Source organism: Rhizopus delemar, genomic scaffold (assembly GCF_000149305.1).
Source record: "Rhizopus delemar RA 99-880 supercont3.5 genomic scaffold, whole genome shotgun sequence".
Lineage (NCBI taxonomy): Eukaryota > Fungi > Mucoromycota > Mucoromycetes > Mucorales > Rhizopodaceae > Rhizopus > Rhizopus delemar.
Window position 1 is genome coordinate 1,383,806 of NW_027137831.1, and position 26,684 is coordinate 1,410,489.

Sequence of the window (26,684 nt, forward strand, 5' to 3'; positions counted from 1 at the left end):
GACATTCGTATGAAGGAGGCAAAGCCAAAAAAAAACTATGTTCGCTATACAGTTCAGGATAAAGTCAGGTTTTTCGACCTGAAGATTGAAAAGTGTAGAATGCCACTCAATCTTCTAAATGTTTCCGTAAGCGTCTTAATAAAGAAAGAAAAACAAAGGCATGATAAAAGACCATAAAGGATCATAAAGGATCATAAGGGACTGGAATCCCAAAAGCAAAGCCATTCCATTGTCAACTACTTTTTTTAGTGGAAGGTCAAACTGAATATCAAGCCGTCAGCTGCAAATGACCGTTATGTTGTGAACGGATTTGATATCTCTAACGCGTTCTATCAATTTCAATGCTATGTGAAAACCATGATTGACGAAGATGGGTCCTTTTGCCTGGAATATCATGCCCAACACATTTTGGCCTTATCGTCTATATTTTTAGTCAAACCACTGCAATTTCACGAGGACGTGAAACCTCCAGGCTAACCTCCAAGCTAGACATATATTTCGAATACGGTGCTTGGTCAAATGGTGGATGATCTGCAAACTCGATATCATATCAATAAGCATGGTAGGCTGCTCGGTCTCCTGTCTAAGACACTGTCTCTGCTCGATATGAGTGGATATACAGATAAGAATGAATTATTCATTAATTTATTTATGCTTAGAATGTCAGAACCCGATGCATTGATTAGAACGAAGCGACAGCCCGGCTTGTTCTTTTGAAGGGAGATCTTCCGCATGACGAATTCCGAATCGCCAAATCGATTGCAATGTTACTGCAAAAGCTTCCAGAATATAGGATCTCCAACACGATAATGGAACAGGAGTTACTGATGCGCTTCATTGAACCGGCCTTAACACCTCTTTTCGAAAACACAAGAGGGAAGGTCCTATTTCGGTGGACTGCTACAACAAACAATGAATGCAAGGCGACCGCAGTCGTCACAATATGTCAGGATCGTTCAGATGCATGTATTAGCAACCTTGATGATATGATGTGGGGAGCAACGCTTGGGTTTGGTTAAGTGAAATGCTTCAGCCAAATGGACAACAAGTTTGTTATTGCCAAAGTCCTCGTATGACTCGCCTTAGTTGCTAGGAATTCAATTGGTGTCCATAATTTGCATGGAGTTTTTATGTTTCAAGTGATTGGTCGCCATGAATTTTTCTACTTGTTCAACCTTTTGAACGATGCATTTTATATCATGTTGGAAATTGGGAATATTGAGTTACCTGGTTGTTTAATAGATTTACCAACGTACGTTGCCCAAACACACCTATTATTGGATACATTATCCTTGTACGATGATATGTGTGTTTCTTGGACGGTCACGAAGTCTAAGCGTTTCAGCACGAGAAAACGCAAAACTTTAGCTGCGGATACCCAGAACAATACCATTGACAAGACGGGAAACTGTAAACATCTATTCATTACCTCATTCAAATACCAATAAACCCCATCTTCGTTTTCCTTATTGCAGATAAATATATCACGCATCTTTATGGAACATAGCTAAATCAAGGAACAAGAAGCAAAGAGACTCAAGGATACCTATTTATTGTTACAATAGTTATGGTAGGAAGAAGAAATAACCCAAGAAGGCAACAGCAAGTCACTTATAAAATTGACTAATCAGCACGGCATAACAACGCTTTTGAGACCCCAGTCCCTTATGATCCTTTATGATCCTTTATGGTCTTTTATCATGCCTTTGTTTTTCTTTCTTTATTAAGACGCTTACGGAAACATTTAGAAGATTGAGTGGCATTCTACACTTTTCAATCTTCAGGTCGAAAAACCTGACTTTATCCTGAACTGTATAGCGAACATAGTTTTTTTTTGGCTTTGCCTCCTTCATACGAATGTCTTCATCTTTTGAGTCCTCTACCGACATTGGGCAAGTAAGAGAAGACTCGCCAAAGGTTGCATTTTTCAAGTAATCAGTGTGAGTGGCAATAGCTTCAACAATAAACTCATTCTGATCGACAATGTATATGGACTCAGGGCCATCATTCTCATCAACGTCATTTCCATTTCTGTCTTCATATAAAAATAATGTATTGATGGTAACTTGTAAAGAACTGAAAACAAAACATGAAGAGAGAGAAAAAAAAATGCATCTCTCTCCAATTTATATTTTTCGAATGTCAAGAACGACTTTGTTTCTAAAGATACGACTTCCATATTTCTGAAAATACAAAATTTGATTTTGATTAGACCAAAGCATAGGTTTTGGCTTGCCCGCGACATCATCTTTCATTGGCAAGCGACATTCATTTTGATTGGCTGTGATTTTGCTTGTTGGAAGCACTGCTTTTTGATTAGAATGAAGTTCCACAACGAAATATGGTTTCATTATGCATATAATAATAAAAGATATTATGCCTTGTTATTTTTTTTTGGTTTCTTTTCACTTGCTAACATGCATTCTATTTTTATTGTTCCTATTTATAAAAACACGATAATAGAAAGCATATGATTATTTAGTATTTTTAATATAGTCGTTCATGACTCCAGCTAGATTAGATATTAAAGAGTGAAATCGATTATCGATATTTTCTTCTTGTATCCATGAAGCTCTCTTTTCTTTTTCCCATTCTGCTATATCACACAGCTGTTTATGAATACGTTGTAGAATACTTGTCAAACGCGGATACACAACAAGAATGGCATCATCCACAAAGCCAACCAAAAAAAATAAACAAAATAGTGTACTTAGCGTCACCAATGTCATTGTAGTTACTGTTACTATGGTTACCATATTAGAAACAGAGGAACGATTCGTTAATAGAGTGGACATGAATATATAAAAGTAAAAAAAAAAAAAAAAAAAAAAAAAAAAAAATTAAAAAAAGGAAAAAAAAAAAAAAAAAAAAAGAAAAGAGAAAAACAATCAAAGATACCCCTTCAGTTGTGAAGGAGGCTGAGCGTGATTTTATTTTTGTTTCAACAAACAAATCCAAGAAAGGTAAATCTACATATTATTTGACAATTAAGGAGAAAAAGAAACAAAGAGAGAAAGGGAAAAAAGATTTATATTTCACTTTACTCTTTTCTCCCTTTTCTTTTTCTTTTTTTTTTTTTTTTTTTTTTTTTTTTTTTTTTCCTCTTTACATGTCTGTAGATAATTTAGTACCAAACCATATTTCATTTGATTCACCTAATCATCATCATGCTTCTATTACTGTGAATAGTAGTATGAGCAACGGTAAGTATAGAAAAAGAAAATTATTTTTTGCAAGTGCACTGATAAGATATATAAAAGAACGCTACAAAAACAGAAATAAACAATGTGTACCTAGTGATGATGAAGAAGAAGAAGACGAAGAGGAAGAAATGGACAATACATCTGACTATGAACTTGGTTATATGCCTATTAGAAAAACAATACCTTTACCTAGTGATGATGAGGAAGAAGAAGAAGAAGAAGGTAGAAGTATTATATAAATGTACACATATATGGTAACTATAAAGTACTCATACGCTTTTCCGCATACAAAGAAGACGACAACCAACCATTAGATACGTTTGTTAATAAATCTGCACCCACTCTCGTTCTAGTTGAAGGTAGCCATCTTCAACAACGTCAACAGCACTATCAATACCAGCAAGCTCGTTTAGCAAAATTCCATCACCAGCCTTCGTCAATGACAGGTATGGATCTATTAAATCAATTGGAAAAAGAAAAGGCCAAAAGAACTTTAAAACCAAAGAAGGTTCCCAGTCAAGTCAAGATCAAAAAGGGTTTATTGAGTCAGTTGCCTGAAGCTGGGTCACATAATATTAGTTTTCAACAATTACAGCAAGAACAAATGAGATGTAAAGGCTATTTGGATCCTGAACAACAAAGAAGAAGCTTTTATAGTCGTTCAAGATCTCCTTCTCCTCATAAAAAATAAACTGTTTTCAATTGAAGGTTTCTTTATACCTTTTTTTTTTTTTTTTTTTTTTTTTTTTTTTTTTTTACTTCCATATTTCATTCCAAGTAAAGATCACAATAGATGTTCTTATTGTCTCCTTTCAAAAAGAACAAGAAAGGGTTGCTGGAGGAGAGAGAAGAGGAGAGAAAGAGGAACTTTTATTTTTATATTCCGCAATGTATGTGCCTGAGAAGAAATAACTCCATTACATTTTATTCTGAAATTATTGGTATACTTTTAAAATAAATTTAGGAGCAAAAATAGAAGAAAAACTGGCGTAAAAGATAGAATAAGAACAATAGCAATAATGAGTACATATAATAAAAGGAAAAAAATAAGTAGGTAGAAAATAGATAATATATCAATAACATGAAATTTACCAATAACTCGAAACCTACATTCAATAAAAGGTGCAACAATTGAATGTTCAAATAAGTGAGCAAGCTGATAGAAGGCCATCATATGTTCACATGGGTTATCTTTGAAATCATAGTAAATATTATTCTGTTCGAATGTGTATTGAACGGGATACGAAGTCAAGATAGGTGTTAGTCTTTGCAAAGCTTGGGCGTAAATAGAATCTTGAAAAGGAAGCTCGATAGAGGATGGATCAACAACTCTGGAAGCTAAAGTTTTCTTGGATTGTCTTCCCGGAAGTGTAGTTTGTTCATATATTTCATTGGAGATTGCCTCATTGTCCACGCCTTCTTGCCTTTGTTTAATCAAGTCTATTTTTCTTTGACAAATTTGTAGTAAGATATTATTTGTACGACGAAAATGATTGTCAAAATGAGCTCCAATATTATTGGTATAAGCAGTATATATTTTCAACCCTTCTATTGAAGATAATTGCTGAAAGTATTTGAATTCGGGCCTTATATAAGAAGTACAATCGAGATATCGTTGAATGTACTATACAATCAGTGTACGTCTCCGAGCTGTTGCCTCACCCACATGGCCACAACAATAATTCACTAAGGATAACCATACCTCAGAAAGGAACCCTTTGTTAACGTAAGAAGCGATATCAAAACTGGCATCATCTTGAAGTGCGCAGAGAAATATGAATTTGGATAAGGAGTACGCATGCGATGTAGTAAGATTGCTAAGCCTAAACGCAATAATTCCCAACCTATCCTGACTGCTATTGTTAAGCTATTTTCTTCACCTGCTGAACTAACAGGCTTTAAACTCATGCATGTACCCATTCGACACCGCTTCCCTCTACAACAATTGCGCTCCAGCCTTCGCAGATTACACATTAAAACCCATCGAATTCTAGATATTCATTATTCAGATAGAAATTTAGTCAGCTTCCTTGTCCACATTGGTTATGAAACTGAGTTCCGTCCACAATTGAGCAAATTCAACATCACAGTCCGTGACGCTTTCGATCCTTTAGACCCATCAATCATTCGCGGCCCTAATTTCGACAATGAACCCATTGATTGTGAAGTACAACATGCTTGTAAAACATTCCTCCATAGAGTCTGTGTCTTCCTGCAGCAGTTCATAACTCCCATTTACAATTCTGTTGCCAACTTCTTTGTCCAGGCTGGCCTTATTGATCTCGAAGACTTAACGTCGTATGACCTCGCCTCACCATACAAGTACCACACAGGATGTATTCTTTACCATGTATAGACTCCATGGAGAAATGTCCAATGTGTTCAAGAGCTTTTACTATCCTTTACGAACCTAAGTGCCTACTTCACATAAAAAGATCCGCCGATGTCGTCAGCCAATTTCACACTGATGTCTAGATACGTCTTTCCCTCATTCCTCATTCACTTTCTTTTTTCTTTTTTGTCCTTGCTCCTGTAAAGGATTTTTTAGCTTTTATATCTTATTTGATTTGGCTTGGGCAATTATGGTGTCTTGAAATGTCACGTGCTTATTTAAGCCTGTAAATAAAATATCTTGTTTAAACGTACAAGCCACACTATTTTATCTGTTGGGTTCCGCAGTTGTTCTGTCAAGAAAATTAAAAATAAAAAAAGATCACAGAATTCAATAAGCTTCTTCTTACTTTTTGATAAAAGGACAGAAGTAAATCTGAATAATAAAATACCTTTTTTTTCTATCATTTTTTTCCAAAAGGTCTTTATGCTCATTTAAGAAATAGAGAACACATGCTCTCGGTACCAAATTTATCCATTTATCCAATAGAATAAAAGGTTTTTTTTTTTTTTTATATAATTTTTTTTTATTTTTTTTTTTTTTTTATTATTATTACTATTAAAAATGTCGAAATTTGGCACAGATGAAAATCCGATTGATAAGAGCTATTATGAGTTGCTTGATGTATCCCCAACTGCTGATGCAATGCAGATCAAGAAAGCTTATAGGTACCTTTGAGTTTTTTATTTATACATGTAATCATAACTTACATTTTCTATTAGAAAACTTGCATTGGTATGAAAAGAAGAGAAACAAGCTTTTAAAATCTATAGACTAATTACAAAAATAAAAAAATAGATTTATCACCCGGATAAAAATAAGGGAGCTGAAGCTGAAGAAAAGGTTTGAAAATAAAAAAAATTTGCCAAGACATGAATCTTATATACATAATAGTTTAAACAAATATCTGAAGCATATCAAGTATTGTCAGATCCTCAGTTGCGTGCACACTACAACAAGTATGGTAAAGATAATGAATTGGCTCCCGAAGGAGGTTTTGCGGATCCTCGTGAATACTTTCAACAAATGTTTGGTGGTGATGCATTTAGAAGTAAAATAGCGTAGCTTTGAAGAAAGGAAAAAGAACTTATTTGATTGTTAGGTATCATTGGTGAATTGGCTGTAGGTGAGATGTTTAGTGACGCACAAGAAGAAGAATTGAACAGCCCAGTCATTGAAGGAAATGAAGGAACAACATCACCAGACAAACAAAAACAAAACTTGAATAAGGAACAAGTAGAAAAGATGCAGAAACAACAACAAGAACGCATCGAAAAACTAGCAGCTACGTTAGCTCTCAAATTGTCCATGTATACAGACAGTAAAGGAGAAGAAGAGGATGTTGAACGATTCCAAACTTACATCAAGCATGAAGCAGAGAAATTGAAAAAGGAAAGTTACGGTGTCGAATTACTTCATTCTATTGGAGGAGTATATTCATTAAAAGCAAAACATTATTTGGGTATGAAAGGTGGAGGCATGCCGAGTATCTTTGTTGGATTCAAACAAAAGAAACACATCGTCAAAGAGCTTTGGACTACAGTCAAAGTGGCTATGGATGTTCAACAGGCTGCAGAATTAATATCAAAAGCGGAAGAATCAGGAATGGATGATGCTGAAAAACTGAAGTTGGAAGAGGAAATTTCTACAAAAGTAAGAAGGAAAACATTATCATAAACAATGATATCTTAACATTTTGAAATAGACTTACAAGGCATTGTGGCAAACATCTAAGTTTGAAGTGGAAGCAACATTACGCTCAGTATGTGATAAGGTGCTTCAAGATAAAGAAGTAGACAGTAAAATTAGAACAAAGAGAGCAATTGCATTAAAGTGGGTTGGCTTTATTTATAAACACACTGAGCAAGAGAAATCTGCATTAGATATTCAGGTTAAAGTGTGATGGCTTTTTCTAACAATTGGCTTGCTTGTTGTTTAAATACGCTAGAAATACCTACTGCCGGTGCAGAAAGGGGTTCTCTACCGACATATTGAATTATCTTTTTATATAATATTTAGGATTCTTTTTTACTATGTATTAATACTATTTAACTAAAAAACTTACTTTGCCCTCAGGAATCAATTGGTTTAATCTTGGTGACATAAAAGCATAAGCACCGGCATTTTGTGGTTCTTCTTGACACCAAACGAATTCACTGGCTTGCTGGTATTTTTCAATTTCTTTTTTTAATTCATTTTTTGGGAAAGGACTCAATTCCTGTTTATAAATATAAGCATACACAACCCATACTCTTCATTTTTATTTTTCCTTACCTCTATACGAACAAGAGCCATACGATCCTTCATTCCCCTTTGTTCTCGTTCCTTAACAAGATCATAATAAAACTTGCCAGACACAAAGACTACTTTTTCTACTTGGCTTGTATCTTCAATTGTGCTATCTCCCAAGACAGGTTGGAAGCTTGTGCCTGGACCCATCTCTTCCAAAGAACTTACAGCAACCTAAATAGGATTATTAATGTAAAATAAAAGTTTTTTTTCTTCCTTACAGGTGACTTCAACAAACTTTTGGGTGATATTACAACAAGTGGTTTGCGATACTTTCGAAGCATCTAAATTAAAGAGAGATGTTACAATTTATATGCTCAAGCTTATATCTACATACTTGTCTACGTAAAGCATGGAAATATTGTGCCGGCGTCGTACAGTTCACAATATGCCAGTTGGTAGCTTGCCTCTCTGAATAATTGATATCAAAAGGATCATTGCTCATCTAAAAGTCAAACTGTTCATTATCTAAAAATAAAAATAAAGTATTTCAATTTGCCTGTAAAAATCTCTCCACACGACTTGAAGAATGTTCAGGTCCAGCCCCATCTTGACCGTGAGGTAGCAGCATCACTAAACCACTTTGACGTAACCATTTACTTTCTCCACTCGACAAAAAGGTATCAATGATAATTTGTGCTCCATTAAAGAAATCACCAAACTGAGCCTCCCAAAGAACTAACCGATTGGGCGATTCAAGCGACATACCATACTCAAATCCAAGCACAGCAAATTCAGACAGAGGGCTGTTGGCGACCTCTAGATAATGTTTATTGTTCATATGGTTTAGTGGAATGATGGTACGCTCAGTCTCTTGACAGACAAACATTGCATGACGCTGAGAAAATGTGCCTCGACCTACGTCTTGGCCCGAGATGCGGACATCCATGTCCTGTTTGAGTAAGGATCCAAAAGCGAGCGCTTCAGCTGTTGCCCAGTCGAGAGAATGGCCTTGGGCAATCTTTTTGAGTCGCTGATCAATATGATATTTTTGAAGACGTGAATGAATCTTGATATCATCTGGTGCGCTTACAGAAGCTTGACCCACTTTTTTCAATAATTCAAGGTCGCATCCTGTTTCGACTTGCTCAGAAGAATGTACTTTAATATGCTCAAGCCCCTTCCAATTGCCTTGAAGATGGTAATCAGATGATGTCTTGTATGATTCAGCTTGTTTCAAGCCCTGCTCTAGCTCATCACTGTATCTCTTTCGCACAGCTTCAGGTTCATTTTCTGTAGCAAACACAGATTCTTGTACTAGCTTCTTTTCGTATGATTTGGGAACCGATGTACGGTGCCTAATGTTGTTATACATTTGTGGCTGAGTGAAGGCAGGTTCATCAAGTTCGTTATGGCCCCAACGACGATAACACATGAGGTCTAATATGATATCCTTTCATAAAATATGTTATATTTTACCAATTCTCTTTGTCTTTTGTTACTTTTTACCTTTCTAAATTTGTTACGGTATTCAAATACAACATCAAGTGCTTTTGCTACATCTTCAGGATAATCTCCATTGACGTGAACGATTGGAACATTAATCATTTTACCAATATCAGAACAGTAAGCAGAAGACCGAGCATTTTGTGCAGGTGTGGTATAACCTAATTGGTTGTTAACTACAATATGTACCGATCCGCCAGATGAATAGTGTGGAAGGTTGGATAGACCAAAAGATTCCATCACTACACCTTGCCCTGTAAATGCCTACGAAATCATATTATATATACGATGTAGGTATAACAATGATTAAGGTTTTCTTACTGCATCGCCGTGAATTTGAATACACATCACACGATCACCAAGGTTGCAAGAAGATTCAGCCGAAGCCAAAAGCTCTGTCTGCTTTGCTCTCGCTTTTCCCATCGCAACAGGATTAATGGCCTCCAAATGTGAAGGATTATGAAGCAAAGAGACATGAACTTTTTTACCATGATAATCAAGATTTGGATTATTAGTTAAGTGGGAGATAACATCTCCCGAGGCAAAGGTGCCCTCTGGCAATTCTGAGCGCCCCTTCATCTTATGGAACAAGGCGGCGTGTGGATATTCAAGTAAATCACAAAGCAAGTTCAGACGACCACGGTGAGGCATACCAATTACAATATCCTGTACCCCATTTACAGCTGATAATTCAAAGAGTCGATCTAGAGCGACCATCATGCTCTCTGCTCCTTCAAGCCCATAGCGCTTAACATTTGGAAATTTTTTCGCGAGAAACTGATCAAAGACTTCAGATTTTACTAACATTTCATGGATTCGCTTTTTTTGAGTTACTGTCAACTCAGGCTTTTGCCAACTTTCTACTGCATGATACCACCATCGTCTTTCACTTGCACTCTAAAAAAGACGAGAAAAATGAATACCTAAAGAAGCAAATATATTCGTGATTTTCATTTACTGGCAAATGCATAAATTCATAGGCAATTTTCCCACAATAGACAGCTTGAAGATGGTTTAAAATGGTTTTGAAATCGGCCTCTTCTCCACCACTTGTATTACTTTGCATTGCATCATTAACGTGAAGTATTCCAGCAAGATTGTATCGATCATCTTGCTTTTCTAATCCATATCGTTCAGGTTTTAAAGCAAGTACTTCCCTAAAGCATTATAAGCAAAAGCCTCTCGTATAAAAAATAACATACTTACTTTCTCTTCATAATATCTAAGGGATCCAACTGAGCACCTTCATGTCCATGTGTACGATATGCTTGAACCATACGTAGAAGTCCACCATGTTTCATACGATTGGCTAGTTCTTGCTCTGTATAGTCTGGTAATTTGAATTCTTTGGGAACACGATAGCCAAATACGCCATCATCATGGTAGGATCTTGTTTTTAATAAACTATGACCCTTTGGCTTTTTGATTATATTACAGGAAATTGCTCTAAGCATGTTTCTGGAATAAAAGGAGAAAAAATAAAGATAAGGAAAGGAGAAGTACTATATAAATAAACACTTTTTTCCACGCAATGTATCGTATTTGGCACACGGTCACCTGATCTAATGGCGTACAAAAACAGTTTTTTATTGCTTGATCGACTGTTTATTTGGCTAGTAAAAAAGGTTAATAACATACTGTGCTTTGAAAAAAATATCTAAAGATACATATAGGACTTTACAATTTTTGTAGCAGTTTAAAGATCATTTTGACAACCGTGTCAAACATTCTACTCCTGGGAATTTGAAGATGATTGGTCCTCTGTTATAAGCAGATACAATTCCCCTCTTAAACTTAGGAACCCGATCATAAACAAATAAAAGCTTTTATGAAGCTGAATAACTTATCAAAAACCAAGAAGGTGCTTTATAAGAAATAAAATTTAATTCATAGCTCAATTATTATTGTTTTACATAATGTACCAAGCTATAACAACTTGATCTAGTGTATGGGTTCTTTATTTTTTTTTTTTTTTTTTTTTGTAAACAGAAACTATTAGTCAGACTTGAGCCTAGTAGCAAAACATGTCACTTTACCTTCGTTATATATATATATATATATATGCTTATTATCTTTTTACAGATACTGTCTGTGCAATCTGCATCTTCATCGACTTCATGAATGTCCAGTCAAACTATATGTTGAAATATACAAAAAAAAGCACCTTTTTTTAAAACTGTTAATAAATACCTGTATTACTGTTATTTATGCTAGATCATGAAACTATATTACTTTTTATTAGTTGCAAAACGCAGTAAATACACGGTTTTGTACCATGCTTGAGAATTCTTTTTCGTCGAGAGGCATCAATGTTTGGTATCTTTCCTACGTGTTTTAAACTTTTCATGGTCTCACATTTGGCATAGTAGATGACATTATCTATTGTAAGCATGACAAATTCTTAATGCCTTTACACATACTAGCCTTATTTTTATTTTAGGTAATATTAAGTACATTTTATAAAGCTGACATAATAAACCGCCCTGTTTTTTAGAATTTGACGTATATTTTACTGTCAAATTTTGCTTGCATTATATTTCAATGCGATATAAGCTAACCATCATTGGATATAATCAACTGAGCGTTATATTTATGCTCATGCAGGGCTTAAATTTAGATGGTCTTGTGTTGCTTTGCAGCAGTTTATTCCTTAAAAGTAATATTTTCGTCTGAATAGTAAGTCCATACAATTGATTCGTAATGAATTTGAATATTTTATTTTCAGTCATTTTTTGGTGCGGGGTAAAAGATCGCACGTGAAGGTGGCAAGGTCCCTTGTCGACTTAAAGATATTTATAATACTAAATATACGGAAAACGAATTTTGTATGCGGAAAGGTTCGCGAAAAGTTTCGCTGAGGAAGCCTAATTGTTTTTTTCGTTTAAACTCCTTTTGCTTTTTTTCTCTTCTCCAACATTGCCTCCCCCCCCCTCTCTCTCTTTTTTAATAACCCATAAAAAAAGATGTTGAAGTTCTTGCAATCTTCTTCACCTAAAGTGGTAAGTGACATTAAACTAAACTATTATCCAGAAAACTGACCTTTATTTTTGAATTAGTTATCTGCAGCTAGTAAGTTGTTAACAATAGGCCCTATGTGTCAAATCAAGAAATTCAACTTTTTTTTTGCTTAGATTCCAATGCTGTCAGAATGGCTGCTCGTAGTCTCCACTATTCTAAGCCTGCTATGCAAGTTATGGCTACCAACCCTCTCCGTGCTAAAGAAGCCACTGTAAGAATGAATTAATGGAAGCATTTTTTTTTTTTTCAATATTCAATTTTTTTTTTCTAGGGACCTATTGCTAGTAAATATCCTATTATTGACCATGAGTATGATGCTGTAGTTGTTGGTGCTGGTGGTGCTGGTCTCCGTGCAGCTTTTGGACTTGCCGAAGCTGGTTTCAACACAGCCTGTATTACAAAGCTTTTCCCTACTCGTTCCCATACTGTTGCTGCCCAAGTAATTTTTTGTGAAATACATATGTACTTTATTGCTCATCATGACAAATTTATTTTTTCTAGGGTGGTATTAATGCTGCTCTCGGTAACATGACAGAAGACGATTGGAGATGGCACATGTATGATACTGTTAAAGGTTCAGACTGGCTTGGTGATCAAGATGCTATTCATTACATGTGTCGTGAAGCTCCTCACACTGTTATTGAACTTGAACACTATGGTGTACCTTTCTCCAGAACCCCTGAAGGAAAGATCTATCAACGTGCTTTTGGTGGTCAAAGTTTGAAATACGGAAAAGGTAAAAATACCGATCTGTTTAGGCGTTTTAAACAATTTTGTGTCTAGGTGGTCAAGCTTATCGCTGTGCTGCTGTTGCCGATCGTACTGGTCATGCCATCCTCCATACACTGTACGGTCAATCTCTTCGTCATAGTACCAACTACTTTATTGAATACTTTGCTCTTGATTTGATTATGGAAGATGGTGAATGCAAGGGTGTAATTGCCTTGAATATGGAAGATGGTACTCTCCACCGTTTCAGATCTCACAAGACTGTTCTTGCCACTGGTGGTTACGGTCGTGCCTACTTTTCTTGTACCTCTGCTCACACCTGTACTGGTGATGGTAATGCCATGGTTGCCCGTGCCGGTCTTCCTCTTCAAGATTTAGAATTTGTACAATTCCATCCTACTGGTATTTATGGTTCTGGTTGTTTAATCACTGAAGGTTCTCGTGGTGAAGGCGGTTATCTTGTTAACTCTGCTGGTGAACGTTTCATGGAACGTTATGCTCCTACAGCCAAGGATTTAGCCTCTCGTGACGTTGTTTCTCGTGCTATGACCTTGGAAATTAAGGCTGGTCGTGGTGTTGGTGCCGAAAAGGATCATATTCACCTTCAACTCCACCATCTTCCTCCTTCTGTTCTCAAGGAACGTTTGCCCGGTATCTCTGAAACTGCTGCTATTTTCGCTGGTGTTGATGTGACCAAGGAGCCCATTCCCGTCTTGCCTACTGTCCACTACAACATGGGTGGTATTCCTACTCGTTACACTGGTGAAGTTCTTACTGTTGATGAAAATGGCCAAGACAAGATTGTCCCTGGTCTTTATGCTGCCGGTGAAGCTGCTTGTGTTTCAGTTCATGGCGCCAACCGTCTTGGTGCTAATTCCTTGTTAGATATTGTTGTCTTTGGCCGTGCTGTTGCTCACCATATTGCCGAAACACTCGAACCTAATACACCCTTGAAGCCCTTCGCTGCTGATGCTGGTGCCCAAACCATTGCCAACTTGGACAAACTCAGAAATGCTGAAGGTCCTAAGCGTACTGCTGAAATCCGTCTCAACATGCAAAAGACCATGCAATCTGATGCTGCTGTATTTAGAACTCAAGAAACGCTTGATGAGGGTAAGAAATAGAAAATGATGTGAAACAAAAACTTATAATACTTTGCAGGTCGTGTAAAGATTGATAAGGTTTGGGAATCATTCAAGGATGTTGGTGTTACTGACCGTGGTATGATTTGGAATACTGACTTAGTTGAAACCTTGGAACTTCAAAACTTGTTAACTTGTGCCTCTCAAACCATGCATGCTGCCGCTGTTCGTAAGGAATCTCGTGGTGCTCACGCCCGTGATGATTATCCTGATCGTGATGATGAAAATTGGATGAAGCACACTCTTTCATGGCAAGATCAAGAGACTGGTGAAGTCAAGCTTGACTACCGTGGTGTTACTGCCAATACTCTTGATGAAGCTGAGTGCAAGCCTGTTCCTCCTTTTGCTCGTGTTTATTAATTTTCAGTAGAAGCAATATAAATGTATTTCTTTTTTTTTTTTCTGTTTTTGACAATCCCCCTTGATATCGCATACATATAAAAAGCAAAACGATAAAAAAAAACTACATTTCTGCTTTGCACGTCTTGCAAAGCTTTTCTATTTATTATTGATTCAAGAAATACCAGAATAGATAAAAAGGGGCTATAAATAATTGGTGTGTTGGATTACACTATCTGTTGAATTGCGTACCGTTTGTACATCGCTATTCCACTTATCTATTGACATAATCTTTGAGAACATATTACATGTCTTACATGCACCGAGGATACTCAACCAAACGCTTTATATTGCAAAAGATTTCAACATTTGTCGCAATTGATGCTTTTTGTTTTACTTCCAAATTCTGCAATGCAAAAATTTAAATGTTTTTTTAAAATCCGCAAATAGTTTACAAAAAAAAACAATTATTAGCTGCACGCCTTTTGAGCCACTCTTATAATTGTTTGAATAGAAAAGAAAAGAAAAATGCTTGTCAAAGTGAAGGTAAGATAAAAAAAAAAGAAATACAACACCAAAAGTGAAAATTAAAAATTAATAATTAGACATTAACTGGTAAAGAAGTAAGTTGTTTTACATTAAGAAAGGGAAATGTATACCTAAAAATTGTTTAGATTGAAATCGATATTGAACCCAGTGACAAGATTTCTCGCATAAAAGAGCGTGTTGAAGAAAAAGAAGGCATTCCTCCTCCTCAACAGAGATTGATTTATAGTGGAAAACAAATGTAAGATTTTTTTATTATAAACAAATTAAATTCGTTACTAAATGCTTAAAAAGGGCTGATGAAATGACAGCAAGTCAGTATGGTATTGAAGGCGGCTCGGTTCTTCACTTGGTATTGGCACTTCGTGGTGGTCAATAAGCAATTAACAAAAAAAAAGCTCTTTTATTTGAATTCGCCAGCAAATAAAAAAGACGAATAAAATTTAAAATTGATAGCTTTGAAAATCTATGAATGAATTATTTGTAATAAGTTCTGGTGCTTCTTCAAGAACTACCATCATGCCCAAAAGCATATGAAAAGTGTTGTGACAATGTACAGCCCATATGCCGGGGTTATCCTAGAGAATTATGTAAGAAAAGACAATTTTACGTTAGTATGCAGTAAATCACTTACAGCAATGATACGAATCTTTGACCAACCACAGCCAACTGCCTCGTTATCATCTGTCTGTTCTACATATAACATTTTATCGATACCGGGATATATTAATGTCACATCCTTTTGGATGGGATTTGGTATACTTCTTATATCGCCATCTCTTTCTTCATCATATTCACCTATTCCATTAGCAATTTCCCAATGCGAATGACCATGCGTATGCCACGGATGACTACGACAAGGTTCGCCAGGATAATGTGTAGATTGAATGATAATGTCGATAATTTCATAGTGTGCTAGAGGATAGGTGCCTAATTGAGGATCAAAGCCTGTAGGGTATCTAGAGAAAACATTAGGCAGCCTTCGTCTTTTGCTCAAAAGATCGAAGAGTATAGGCGTTTGATTGTTAGACTGTTCCATGAAAGCTACACCATTAACATAAAACCGGCTTAGCCCATTTTCTCTTCGAGCTTCTACTGTTCGCAGCTTTATTGTTCTACTAGCTGGTCTGTTCACCACAGGATCAACACCATAGTAAGGTTCTAAGTCAGACCAAATCCAATTGGGTTTGTCTATCCCTTTAAATCTTACTCGTTGTGGTGGAGATTCAAGTATAACAGGTTTTCTTAAAACAAATGGTCCATCTGAATCAGGGGATCTGGTGTGATAATGAAGCACGGCTAAACCATTGGTCTTGTTAGGCACATCTTCGGACCAATTGCGTACAACTTCAATGGCATAGTTATCTGGGTCTTCTTCAGTGTAAATAAGTACAGAGAATCGCTGACCTGGAGTAACCTCGAGTTCACTCACTGTATAAGGCTTGACAAGCTCACCATCAACTTCAATGATTGTCATCCTATGATTAGCGATACCAAAGAGGAGTGTACGAAAGGCTGTGGCACCGATTACGCGGAGACGATATACTTTATTGGGCTGGACGGACAAGATTTCGTATCCCTCACATTGTGGAACTGAGATCTCTTTTGGGTTGAACAGTGTACGTCCATTGATCAAGATGCTCTCTGCTTCGGGGATAGATGTAAAGTTGGGGCCCATGATCCAATTCTCCATGCCGAGTCGAGTTTTATGCCACCATTCGCTCAAAACAACTGTACGTTCGTAATCGTATTGAAAGGGGCCAGCAATAAGTTTTCTAGGTGGTCCTTCCATAGTAACTTCCTCTTCTGGTGTTAAATTCTCCGGTCGAGTATCCTTCGATTCATAAATAATGAAAGGTCCAAAAATTGTTTCCTCTTGTAAACCAATGTGAGCATGATAGAAATAAGTGCCTGCTTGATTTACTACTCGAAACTCCTGAACATATTCTTCACCAGGATGAATAGGCAATTGAGTTATAAAAGGGACACCATCCGCATGATTCGATCCATACTGCCTTATACCGTGAAAGTGAACCGCGACTGCTTGAGATTTTCCTTTTTTTGTTTTAATCTGGTTACGAATTAAAACACGGACAATATCGCCTTGATCTGCAATAATAGCTGGTCCAGGCATCTGTCCGTTGATGAGCAATACATTTGGCGATGAATCAGAACAATCGGGATTTATGTGCTCTTCAGTAATGTTGAACTCGTAATAACGAACAACACCTTGGTCCACGGTATATTCTTCATCAACATACACTTTGACAACTGCCTGTGTTACATTCAATAAGAAAAACAGTAGTTGTACTACTATTAATTTCCGGGCCATGATTTTCATTTTTTTTTTTTTTTTTGCGAAAAAAAAAATCTTCAAATGAAAACACTGGCCCTTTAACGAGTGATATTCTAATGCTAGCTAGGCTGTCATTTTGAGAAAAGAAATGTTAATATATCGTTAATACGTATTTCTTTTAAGAACAAAATGGAAAAACAATTCTAACGCTGTGTGGGAAACATCAATGTTTCATTGGATTCTAGCGTGATGAACTCCGGTTTTCCTTTCAGGGATTAATTTTACCCCACTTTTTTAATTTGGCTTTTTTTTTCTTCTATTTTTTTTTTTTTTTACTATTATTAATTTTATATTAAAAGCAAAGTACGATGGAAGAGAAGCAAAACACAAATGATGTAGAGAAGCCAGTCAAGATCCGTAAGAAACCAGGTCGAAAACCCAATCCTGCTTCTCCTGCACTGCGTAAAGCACAAAATAGAGCAGCTCAAAGAGCCTTCCGAGAACGCAAAGAACGGCATATGCGTGAATTGGAAATAGCAATCAAGCAAATAAAAGAGCAAAGGGATAAATTACATGTAGAAAATGAACAGCTAAAGGTCAACTCAGATATACTTCAATCAGAGAATTGGTATTTGAAAGGAATCGTACTTACACTTCAACTTGTCTGCTTTCAGCACAACTTAGTCATCCCTCAGCATGGCCCTTATGTAAATGAACAAAGCTTGTCATTATTGGCACAATCAATACCAGAGCCCATCTCATCTTATATTAATGTAAATGCCAATAATAAAGTACCTATGCCGTCAAAATTATTTGGCTGTCGACACAATGTACGGCAACGAGACAGATATCTCTCTACAGGATCTATTCTGGTTACTAAAGAAGGTGTTCATTCTATGCAAGAACAGCAACAGCAGAAATCTTCTGCATCTTTTAACTTAGTATCAGATTTAACTAATCAAGATACAAAAAAGCTCAATTTATCCGAGGATTTTATGCAACCATTTCAATTCGACACTAACATCCCCCCACTTTCCCCTTCTTCTACCGAACCTGACCAACCTTTAGAAAAATACAAAAATCCACCGGTACCAGTTGCAGTGAGGGATGAACCTGTTACTTCTAACTTGGCTGCTATACAAGCACTTAGATTAAGATTAAGGCTTCAATCAGCATGTAATCGTACTGATTCTGCTCCTTTTGCCATACAGCCGACTCTACTTCAGGTAAAGATTTGCCTATTCATCAGAATAAAGACAAAAATAAAGCTCATATGTTCTTATACAGTTGACAATCCCACATGATCCTCGCATTGACCTAATTCCTACTCCGCATATGCGAGACAGAATGATTCTGTTTCGAGATCAATTTGATCTAGATGATTGCTTTCGTTGCCTCTTAAGCGGTTCCCTTTTTCACGGTGGAGATCCAGCAGTTGCTGCCAACTGGCAACTACCAGCAGAGTTCTTTGAAAAGTACTGGTTTTTAACTATTGACTATGACCTTCGACGTACTACCAATCGCTGGAGAAGACTTCAAGGCTTAGAAGATATTGACTTTAACAATGAAGAGAAAAAGGAAAAAGAGCAAACTCAGCCTGCGTTAGAAAAAATGCCTAGCTTGGATTGTAATGATATCTCTGCTTGGCTAAGTATTGAATTCCAAAAGATGGCAGCCTCTCAACAACAACAAGAAAACATAGCAACTTCGTGTGCCTCTTCATCATCTTCATACTCCTCATCACATTCGTTACCGCCCTCTATTAATGAAAAAGAAAATAGCTCTTGCTCCATTGAGCCCATACGGTTGACGGATGGTTTTTCGTTGTCTTACTTCAATACAAAGAAAGATAGAACATGCTCAGAAAATTCTATATCATCAGCACAACCACCGGAACATGGCTTAAACTCAACTTGGGATTCAATGCTGACAGACCCGATGGATGAAGACTATGATACAATGATGAACGATATGATTGATGCAGAACAAATTAGTTAATCCTTTTTTGTATTATTTATTTATTATTATCATCAAAAACCCATCATCATATCAAAACAAAATAAAAAGCCTTTTGAAACCATAACCCGCATACTCAAAGATTAAAATCTTTATTACAGAATTAGCTAAAGTTTCAGAGATATTCAATTTCATTTGTTGTTGAAGCTTGTGTAGCTTGAAAGGGAACTTTTTGTGGCTTTTGTCCAGCTGGGATTTTTTATTGGCCGAACTTTTGGTAGAACTTGAAAAGATGACAATCTACTAGTAAACTTCTTTTTTAAAATATATGGCTTTACCGCGTGCATACCAGTCTGCATTTACACCAAGTGAAATTGAATTTATTGCTAATGAACAAAAGATAAAAATCATTCCCAACGTGCGATTGCCAGCGATCCACCTTATTCAGGTACACTGTTATATACAAAGCAAACAAACAGTAAATAATTCTTTTTTTTTTTTTTCAGGAAGACGTACAGCCATTTCGACCACCATTAACAGCTGAAGTATTTGTCTGGATGGCGCTCATACTAAAAAAAGAAAATAAATGCACCATTGTATGTCCTGAGTGGCTTACTGTTGGTAATACATAGTTCAATGAATAGAAAAAGAGAGCAAGAACTTATTGATGTTCGTTAGAGCATTTAAAAAAAAGACAAGAAGAAGAAGAGAGCCACGAAGAATTTAGTAAACTGCCGTTTCATTATATGGAGCTAGCTCAGTTATTGATTGAAACGTAAAAAAAAATATATATACATTCAATGCGCATAGTAACGGATATATGTAGTGCACCAGATGATATTCCAAATGTGGGACAAATTCGCACATTATTAAAAAACCTTCGAGAAACAAGACAAGTAAAAGCTAGAATGGGTTTGGATGTATTGGATGATAAATGGCTGGGAGTAAGCAACACAAAAAAAAAAGTTGAATTGGATACTTATTGTTCTGTGTTAGATGAATAATTTATCCTTAATGGAAATCAATGAAATTAGGCCCTTCTTCTCAAAGGCATTTGAAGAAATGAGGAGATTGAACATAAAAGACAAAGGACAATAATTTTGTAAATAGGATACCAAGTTTCTTAAATAAAACGCAGTAATATAGAAAAAGGTTGAATGAGTGTAGTAGATTCTAATTCTAGTGAATAAAATGAGCATGCTTTCATATGCTCCAATCTGTCTGCCTTTTGATAAAGCTCTCCTAAAAATAACACTTTTTTCAATATTACCATGCTTCTGCATAATTACAACCATTTGATTTTGTCAAACTATCTAATAAAGCTTCTGTCATTTAGCAATTGTCTTGAAGTAAATATGACTTATCCTATTCAAAGGGACTCGTAACATGACGTGGATCAATCCCTAATGCCTTACTAAATGCAATTTGATCGTATTCAGCATCTTTTTTAGAATGCTAATAAGGATTGTCCCAACACACACCATACCATTGGGTTATTTGTCCAAACAGCATGCTCTGCTTCAACTATGACATTTCTTGCTTCGTTTAACTTTCCAAGTTTTATAAATAATTGGACAGTTAGCCGACAAAGATCGGAAAGAATACGATCAAACTTTACTTTTCTAATAACAACTTGTGTGCGGTGCTTTACATATATATAAGAGCTGTAAAAGAGGTTGGCAATCTTTGAAAAGAACCGACAGGACAATCTGTTTATTATTCTACTTTCAAATAAGAATGTTTATTTCAATGATTTACTTTTTCTTCTCGTACTGTATGACTTTACATGTGAAATTTGAATACTTCCATCTTGAGGTGAATTGGCGTCTTTGATTCTGTGGTCTACACTTTTTAATCTAAAAAGATGCAATCCATAATGATGCTTAGCACCTACGTTTTTGGATGTCAAACTAGAGACTGATTTCGCTTATGATACATCATCTGATTTACTTACACTTGTACCTGATGTCGCCGTGCTGGGAACTTCTATATTTTTCTTTTGATCTTGTAGCTGACCTAGATTGTCAAACAAACCGGAAAGTACTATTTCCCTGTCATGATTTCAAAGACCCCAGGTAGCACAACCATTTTACCGTAGTAAAAGAACAGAGATTCACAAGAAAACAGGGCGAATTCAGGCGCATGGGTGGCATAGAGTAGCCAAGTACGCGTCAGTTGAAAGAGCATAAACTGCTCTGTTTCATCGTAATGACTTTTTAGATCAACCTGTTGTAGACTAACCTCAAACGCCTTCAATACAAGACCAAAATCATTTTGTACAGAGCAGGAGACAAGAAAAATAAAGAAGTACCAAAAAGTAAATATGAAGGGTTCTTTTTCAGAGCAAGAGTAACAGACTGAACAGCTTAGTTTACATCACACATCTCTGCTTGCTGTAGTACAAGTTGATTATAAATTTCCCATGGACGATTATTTATGCCCAAAAATTGTTTAAGGTAAGACAATGCTTTTCCACGATAATCAGACCGTACCTTAGGATCGAAAGCTGTGAAAAATAATCAATAGAAAAAATCTGTTCAATACTTGTTGTTCCCACATTATATTTTTATACCGTCTTGCTAACTCAGCATTAACCTCCTAACTTTCATTATAACGAACTGTATCTATATCTTTACTAACTTTCACTAATTTCACTGAAGTCATATAAAACGAAAAAAGGCTATTTATTTCCTCAATTGGATATGTTGCTATTTGAGCGGAGCATATACCCTACGAAGAGCGGCATGGATAAAAAAACGATTGCCATATTAAACAGTAAAGCCTTAGTTCATGTAATAGGTGTGTGTAGTTTTATTTCCCGTCTGTATCAGTTCATTTTTAGGTCTAAGGAAAATTCTTTTTTAATATAACCTAATTTTTTAACGGCTCAGGAAATACAATTCAAAAGGCTATACTTTTACATTCATTATAGCGCTCCTTATAAGGGAAAGCTACGTAGTTTATGATTACATTATTTTTTTATAAATACAATATTAAACTTTAAAGTGCGTAAGTTGTTACATGTGATTTCTGTGTATAATTTTTATGCAATATAGTGTTTCCTTTTTAACTGTTGAACTTCTTCTTTTAATTGTGCTAATTCATTTTCTTTGGCATAAATTCGGCGATGTAACGTTCCAATGTAATCAATAGCTAGAGAAAAACAGTTACTATACACATATATTCTTTAAGTATTATGCTATACTACGTTACATTTGCTTAAAACCTCCCATCTACTGGTCTTCAAAGACTTATCTACTGGGAGTGTCTTTTGCAACTCATCAAACAAATCTTTCATTTCTTGTCTTCTTCTTCGTTCTGCTAATTTATGGCTAGTTCTCAATTCAGGGCTTCTTGCATACCGGCCTTTTAGAGTTGTATCGTGCTAATTTTACAATAGCGTGAGTATTTTTTTTTTGTTTTTTTTTCAAAATTGTTTTCAAAAACGTGTGCCACTACCAATGAAGAAGAAGACGATGATATTGAGGAGGTCGATGCTCTTCTTCGCCCATTATTTTCCTCTTCATTTAATATAAGTTCTGTGATTCGATGACCACTATCTTGGCGTGCCATTAAGGAATTACGGCGAGTAGTATCTTCTGGTAAAAAATAACATGACGAAGATTGATATTGATAGTGTGGTGGCGTGGAAGGTGCAGAAGAAGGTGTACGTATTAAGCCATTATTTAAATGGTCTGGTTCAATAACACTGGCAATCGAATGCCGTCTTTGTTGATATTGTTCAGAAGGATCAATGACTCTTTTCAACAAAGGATGATGATCTTTAAATGACATATTTGAAAGCTTGGTACGAACATGTTCATCCTCTGTAGAGTGCGATATTGTCGCAAGCGAGGGTAGCCGCCTAGTGACAAAATATTCTTTTTAAAGAAATTAATATTTAGCTAAAATATAGTAAATAAAATATTACTCTCTACAGCAGTATTCTCGAGCCTGATCTCCTGTGTTTCTGAATTTTGCATTCCTTGAGATGAAAGTATTATGTAAAGTAAAAGGAAAAGAAAAAAAAGGGGAGGGGGAAGAAAATAAGGTTCTTTTTTCATTTTTTTTAAGTTACACTGTCTTTTTAAAAATAAAATATAAAAAATCTACTTCTAGTACTGCTTTCGTAATTTCCTTTAATGGGGTTGTTGAAAGAGGAAAGAGTTTTTTTTTTCTTTTTTTGGTTATTGTATAACCTTTTTAATTAATCTCTATATCTTTGGCTGCATTTTGTAGATCAACACGGACCTTGCACGAAAAGCAGGAAATGGTATAGAAGTACAGGTAACTATAAGCCAATATTAAATAAACTGAGGTTGAGCCTCTGTAATCGTAATCAGATAGAGTAAAATAAATTAAAATAAGCTCATAAGACTATATAATTGATTTCAATTTAGCATATTCTGTAGAGAATGCGCTAAGACAAAACTTTAATAAAGTAGAACAGTCAAAACAACAATGACATTTTCTTCTACTGTCAGCAATCTAACCTTAATCCAAAAAGGCTGCTTTTTTCTTACATATTTGAATGAGATGGTGAGATAGCATTATTCGAACAAATAAAATTCTCTAGAGTAGTTATACTGATAACAAATGTACCAATTAAACGAATCAGGAAGTTTCATAACCGTTATTGCAGCTACCAACCACTAAGGTACCTAAAAAATATGCGAGCGTTGACCAGGATAAATGCCAATTTACTGCTTTTACAATATATAAATAAGTAATTGGTGCCTTTCCCGTTAGCCTCTTTTCTTGAGCTTGTGAACTCAGTTCATTTCACTTTGATTTTTATTTAGTATATAATGCTCTTAAGTATTACACTGAAAGGGAAAAATATTTTTATTATGACAAGAGTGTTAATAAATTAGAAATCGTTTTCTATTACGGCTTGAATCAAGAATTTCAAAAGATATCAGCATATACTGAATTTTTGAGCAGTATTGTCTAACTGTATATTTTAAGCCTTTTATTTTATTTGAGTGTTGTGGCCATAATAAATAACAGTTATTGAAAGAAATATTTACAATACAACCATATTATAACGGCTAGCATAACCAGAGTTTCAATAAATAAATGCATCTATGCGTATTAGATATCTTAGGTCAAGTGAATAGTATAAATTAAGAATGAGACCCTCTCTGTATATATAAATATCCAGAAGATACATTCGTTAATAATATGCATGTATACGGCCAAATTATCATGAGTAATGAAATAATTAAACATACTGTTTTTTGATTAGTCCCTGCTCCATCGTGATTTTAATCGACGTATTCGAAACTATGGAATATCAAAGTCAAGTCAATTTGCATAAAATAACCTGCTTTATAAATTAAAAGCAAGAACCTAACTTGATGAGAAATATAATGTTTATCTTGCAACCTACATGATAAAATTGAGCTGACTATACTAAACATAATATCCATCATGGTGTCATTTTGTTCCGTTCTTTCCATAGTTTGTTATTAATGAAATATGAAAATGATCGTATTCATTAGTTTTCTTTTTTTAACAATTTCTATAGGTTATAGTAAAACGCACGTGTTCTTTTCAATGGTTATGTAAGCAGGATAACAACAATACCCTCGCCTTTCCTTTGCTAGGTTTATTCTCTTTATGTTATACATTTGAATTCATTGGATATACTTATTTAATGCCTATAATCATTGATGATATTTACTGTCAGTCTGTATGATAAATTATAGTTCATAACAATCCACAGTCATTTCCCCCTTTTTTTTGTTATTTGTTATATGAATACGGAACGATAATGATGCAAATGTTGTTGAGGTAGGTTAAAGGAATTATAAGTAGCAAATGCAAGCATAAATCCTCATATAAGGAAAAACATAAACCTATGCAAAAAAAAAAAAAAAAAGCAGTAAAGAAGTCTTACTTATGCTCCAGAACCTAAAGAGGGCAGTATGGTTTCCATTAGGAAATGTTAACTGTGTTAATTTTAAATAATAAATTAGACAAAATAATTCATTTACAGTTTTATATTGACATTAAATAATTGGATCACTCCTTTTGACTTGGTGACTCGTATAATCTTTTTTATACCAATTAGTTATTTTTCTTTGCGAAGCGCAAAGATTGAAAGCCTAATGTCTTCATCGTGAAGGAGGCTCTCAACTACATTACCATAGCTAAAAGGTAGAATGATAGGTATGTGATATTTGAGGTTTTATAATATAAAAAGTACTAAGTCAATCAACAAATGTAAAAATAAGTGAGACTCAAAGTAGATTGTCCTTTATTCAAGTTAAAAATATGAGGGTATTTATACTTTTCTAATCACGGCTAAATATTAATATTTACAGTGTATGAGTATTGATTATTAATCGATACTAGACGATGAGTTATTTATGTGATTGGCATAGTTTAACATCTTCTTATCCAGAAGTAATTATTAATCCTGATCCAGGAACTTATTAGAATATTCTGGAGTGGATCGGGATTTTATTGGAAGTGGCTTAATATAATGTCCGATATTCCTAATTTGGAGGACCATTGTTCGTAGTAACTTACATTATTACTTTATTACATGTGTAAATACCACAAGGTATATAGTACTTTGTCAATGACACCTACAATATTACATCAGTAGTAAAAGATAAGCAAATATCATTCCTCGACCATCCTTTATACCATCTCTTACAAGCCGAATGTTGCTTGTTAAAGTAAGCAATTGTTTAACTGTAAAAGGAAACATGTATCATCTTGCTTATATTTGTTAACCTTTGCTATTCATCTTTGGCTTTTGGTAATCAATAAATTAAACTTTACTTATTATGAAGATTCTCTTGCACAAGCTGTAGTATAACAAGTGAATTTAGTTGGGTTGGTAATTATTGGTGATTTTTTAATGATTGCCATTTTCTCACTAAAATTGTAATTTCCTGTATTAAATATACATTTTACGTTCTTAGAACAAGCCCTTTTCAGTAGTTTTGGTTTGCCTGTAGTAAGTGATCACAAGATCTTGTATTGTAGATCAGTCTTGTCTGAAAAGGTAAGGTAATTTGCTTTAAATAAAAAAAAGGAGATACAAGGAAGATTATTGACTTCAAGGGACTTGACTTGCTTGAATTATAAGATAAAGAGCAAAAAGTTTTTTAAAAAAGTACTTGATGTTTATTTGTGATAAATATATTTCAAAAATAGAGTAAAGATAAGAAAGAAATGTATAGTTATTGAAAAAAGTGAAATTGGTTACTTGAGTAGCTTTATTAAAAAATCGGAGCTGCTGCTTCCGTTCTTATTCTTATACTGGTATTAATATCGATGGATTCTTCGCTATACTACAAAGTGATTAATTG

General features: G+C 35.2%; 12 protein-coding genes across 12 annotated transcripts; 7 read left to right on the plus strand and 5 right to left on the minus strand.

The window, feature by feature from the left end:
* Window positions 1-99: 99 nt before the first annotated feature.
* RO3G_07282 (uncharacterized protein) lies at window positions 100-477 on the plus strand (the record flags this gene model as incomplete). The annotated part of the gene is made up of 2 exons (XM_067661872.1): window positions 100-126; window positions 250-477. 2 exons carry the CDS (start codon window positions 100-102, stop codon window positions 475-477), a joined length of 255 nt encoding a protein of 84 aa, XP_067517973.1.
* Window positions 478-3,109: 2,632 nt separating this feature from the next.
* RO3G_07283 (uncharacterized protein) lies at window positions 3,110-3,894 on the plus strand (the record flags this gene model as incomplete). Its single annotated transcript, XM_067661873.1, has 3 exons — window positions 3,110-3,207; window positions 3,298-3,425; window positions 3,557-3,894. 3 exons carry the CDS (start codon window positions 3,110-3,112, stop codon window positions 3,892-3,894), a joined length of 564 nt encoding a protein of 187 aa, XP_067517974.1.
* A 244-nt stretch (window positions 3,895-4,138) lies between these two features.
* On the minus strand, window positions 4,139-5,111 carry RO3G_07284 (uncharacterized protein; the record flags this gene model as incomplete). Its single annotated transcript, XM_067661874.1, has 3 exons — window positions 4,139-4,149; window positions 4,314-4,651; window positions 4,906-5,111. 3 exons carry the CDS (start codon window positions 5,109-5,111, stop codon window positions 4,139-4,141), a joined length of 555 nt encoding a protein of 184 aa, XP_067517975.1.
* A 1,048-nt stretch (window positions 5,112-6,159) lies between these two features.
* On the plus strand, window positions 6,160-7,272 carry RO3G_07285 (uncharacterized protein; the record flags this gene model as incomplete). The annotated part of the gene is made up of 4 exons (XM_067661875.1): window positions 6,160-6,219; window positions 6,394-6,438; window positions 6,490-6,646; window positions 6,698-7,272. The coding sequence occupies 4 exons, from the start codon at window positions 6,160-6,162 to the stop codon at window positions 7,270-7,272; spliced, it is 837 nt and encodes a 278-aa protein (XP_067517976.1).
* A 367-nt stretch (window positions 7,273-7,639) lies between these two features.
* RO3G_07286 (uncharacterized protein) lies at window positions 7,640-8,034 on the minus strand (the record flags this gene model as incomplete). The annotated part of the gene is made up of 2 exons (XM_067661876.1): window positions 7,640-7,813; window positions 7,870-8,034. 2 exons carry the CDS (start codon window positions 8,032-8,034, stop codon window positions 7,640-7,642), a joined length of 339 nt encoding a protein of 112 aa, XP_067517977.1.
* Window positions 8,035-8,374: 340 nt separating this feature from the next.
* Window positions 8,375-10,784, minus strand: RO3G_07287 (oxoglutarate dehydrogenase (succinyl-transferring), E1 component; the record flags this gene model as incomplete). The annotated part of the gene is made up of 5 exons (XM_067661877.1): window positions 8,375-9,277; window positions 9,334-9,594; window positions 9,652-10,227; window positions 10,289-10,487; window positions 10,537-10,784. 5 exons carry the CDS (start codon window positions 10,782-10,784, stop codon window positions 8,375-8,377), a joined length of 2,187 nt encoding a protein of 728 aa, XP_067517978.1.
* Window positions 10,785-12,478: 1,694 nt separating this feature from the next.
* On the plus strand, window positions 12,479-14,579 carry RO3G_07288 (succinate dehydrogenase [ubiquinone] flavoprotein subunit 1; the record flags this gene model as incomplete). The annotated part of the gene is made up of 5 exons (XM_067661878.1): window positions 12,479-12,559; window positions 12,620-12,787; window positions 12,850-13,084; window positions 13,132-14,190; window positions 14,239-14,579. The coding sequence occupies 5 exons, from the start codon at window positions 12,479-12,481 to the stop codon at window positions 14,577-14,579; spliced, it is 1,884 nt and encodes a 627-aa protein (XP_067517979.1).
* Window positions 14,580-15,086: 507 nt separating this feature from the next.
* Window positions 15,087-15,483, plus strand: RO3G_07289 (NEDD8; the record flags this gene model as incomplete). Its single annotated transcript, XM_067661879.1, has 4 exons — window positions 15,087-15,104; window positions 15,164-15,181; window positions 15,233-15,345; window positions 15,399-15,483. 4 exons carry the CDS (start codon window positions 15,087-15,089, stop codon window positions 15,481-15,483), a joined length of 234 nt encoding a protein of 77 aa, XP_067517980.1.
* Window positions 15,484-15,547: 64 nt separating this feature from the next.
* On the minus strand, window positions 15,548-17,436 carry RO3G_07290 (uncharacterized protein; the record flags this gene model as incomplete). The annotated part of the gene is made up of 2 exons (XM_067661880.1): window positions 15,548-15,682; window positions 15,739-17,436. The coding sequence occupies 2 exons, from the start codon at window positions 17,434-17,436 to the stop codon at window positions 15,548-15,550; spliced, it is 1,833 nt and encodes a 610-aa protein (XP_067517981.1).
* Window positions 17,437-17,768: 332 nt separating this feature from the next.
* On the plus strand, window positions 17,769-19,398 carry RO3G_07291 (uncharacterized protein; the record flags this gene model as incomplete). Its single annotated transcript, XM_067661881.1, has 2 exons — window positions 17,769-18,626; window positions 18,688-19,398. 2 exons carry the CDS (start codon window positions 17,769-17,771, stop codon window positions 19,396-19,398), a joined length of 1,569 nt encoding a protein of 522 aa, XP_067517982.1.
* Window positions 19,399-22,399: 3,001 nt separating this feature from the next.
* Window positions 22,400-23,151, minus strand: RO3G_07292 (uncharacterized protein; the record flags this gene model as incomplete). The annotated part of the gene is made up of 3 exons (XM_067661882.1): window positions 22,400-22,509; window positions 22,570-22,741; window positions 22,816-23,151. 3 exons carry the CDS (start codon window positions 23,149-23,151, stop codon window positions 22,400-22,402), a joined length of 618 nt encoding a protein of 205 aa, XP_067517983.1.
* A 2,372-nt stretch (window positions 23,152-25,523) lies between these two features.
* RO3G_07293 (uncharacterized protein) lies at window positions 25,524-26,644 on the plus strand (the record flags this gene model as incomplete). The annotated part of the gene is made up of 6 exons (XM_067661883.1): window positions 25,524-25,530; window positions 25,565-25,584; window positions 25,717-25,767; window positions 25,936-26,045; window positions 26,163-26,209; window positions 26,556-26,644. 6 exons carry the CDS (start codon window positions 25,524-25,526, stop codon window positions 26,642-26,644), a joined length of 324 nt encoding a protein of 107 aa, XP_067517984.1.
* Window positions 26,645-26,684: the final 40 nt, after the last annotated feature.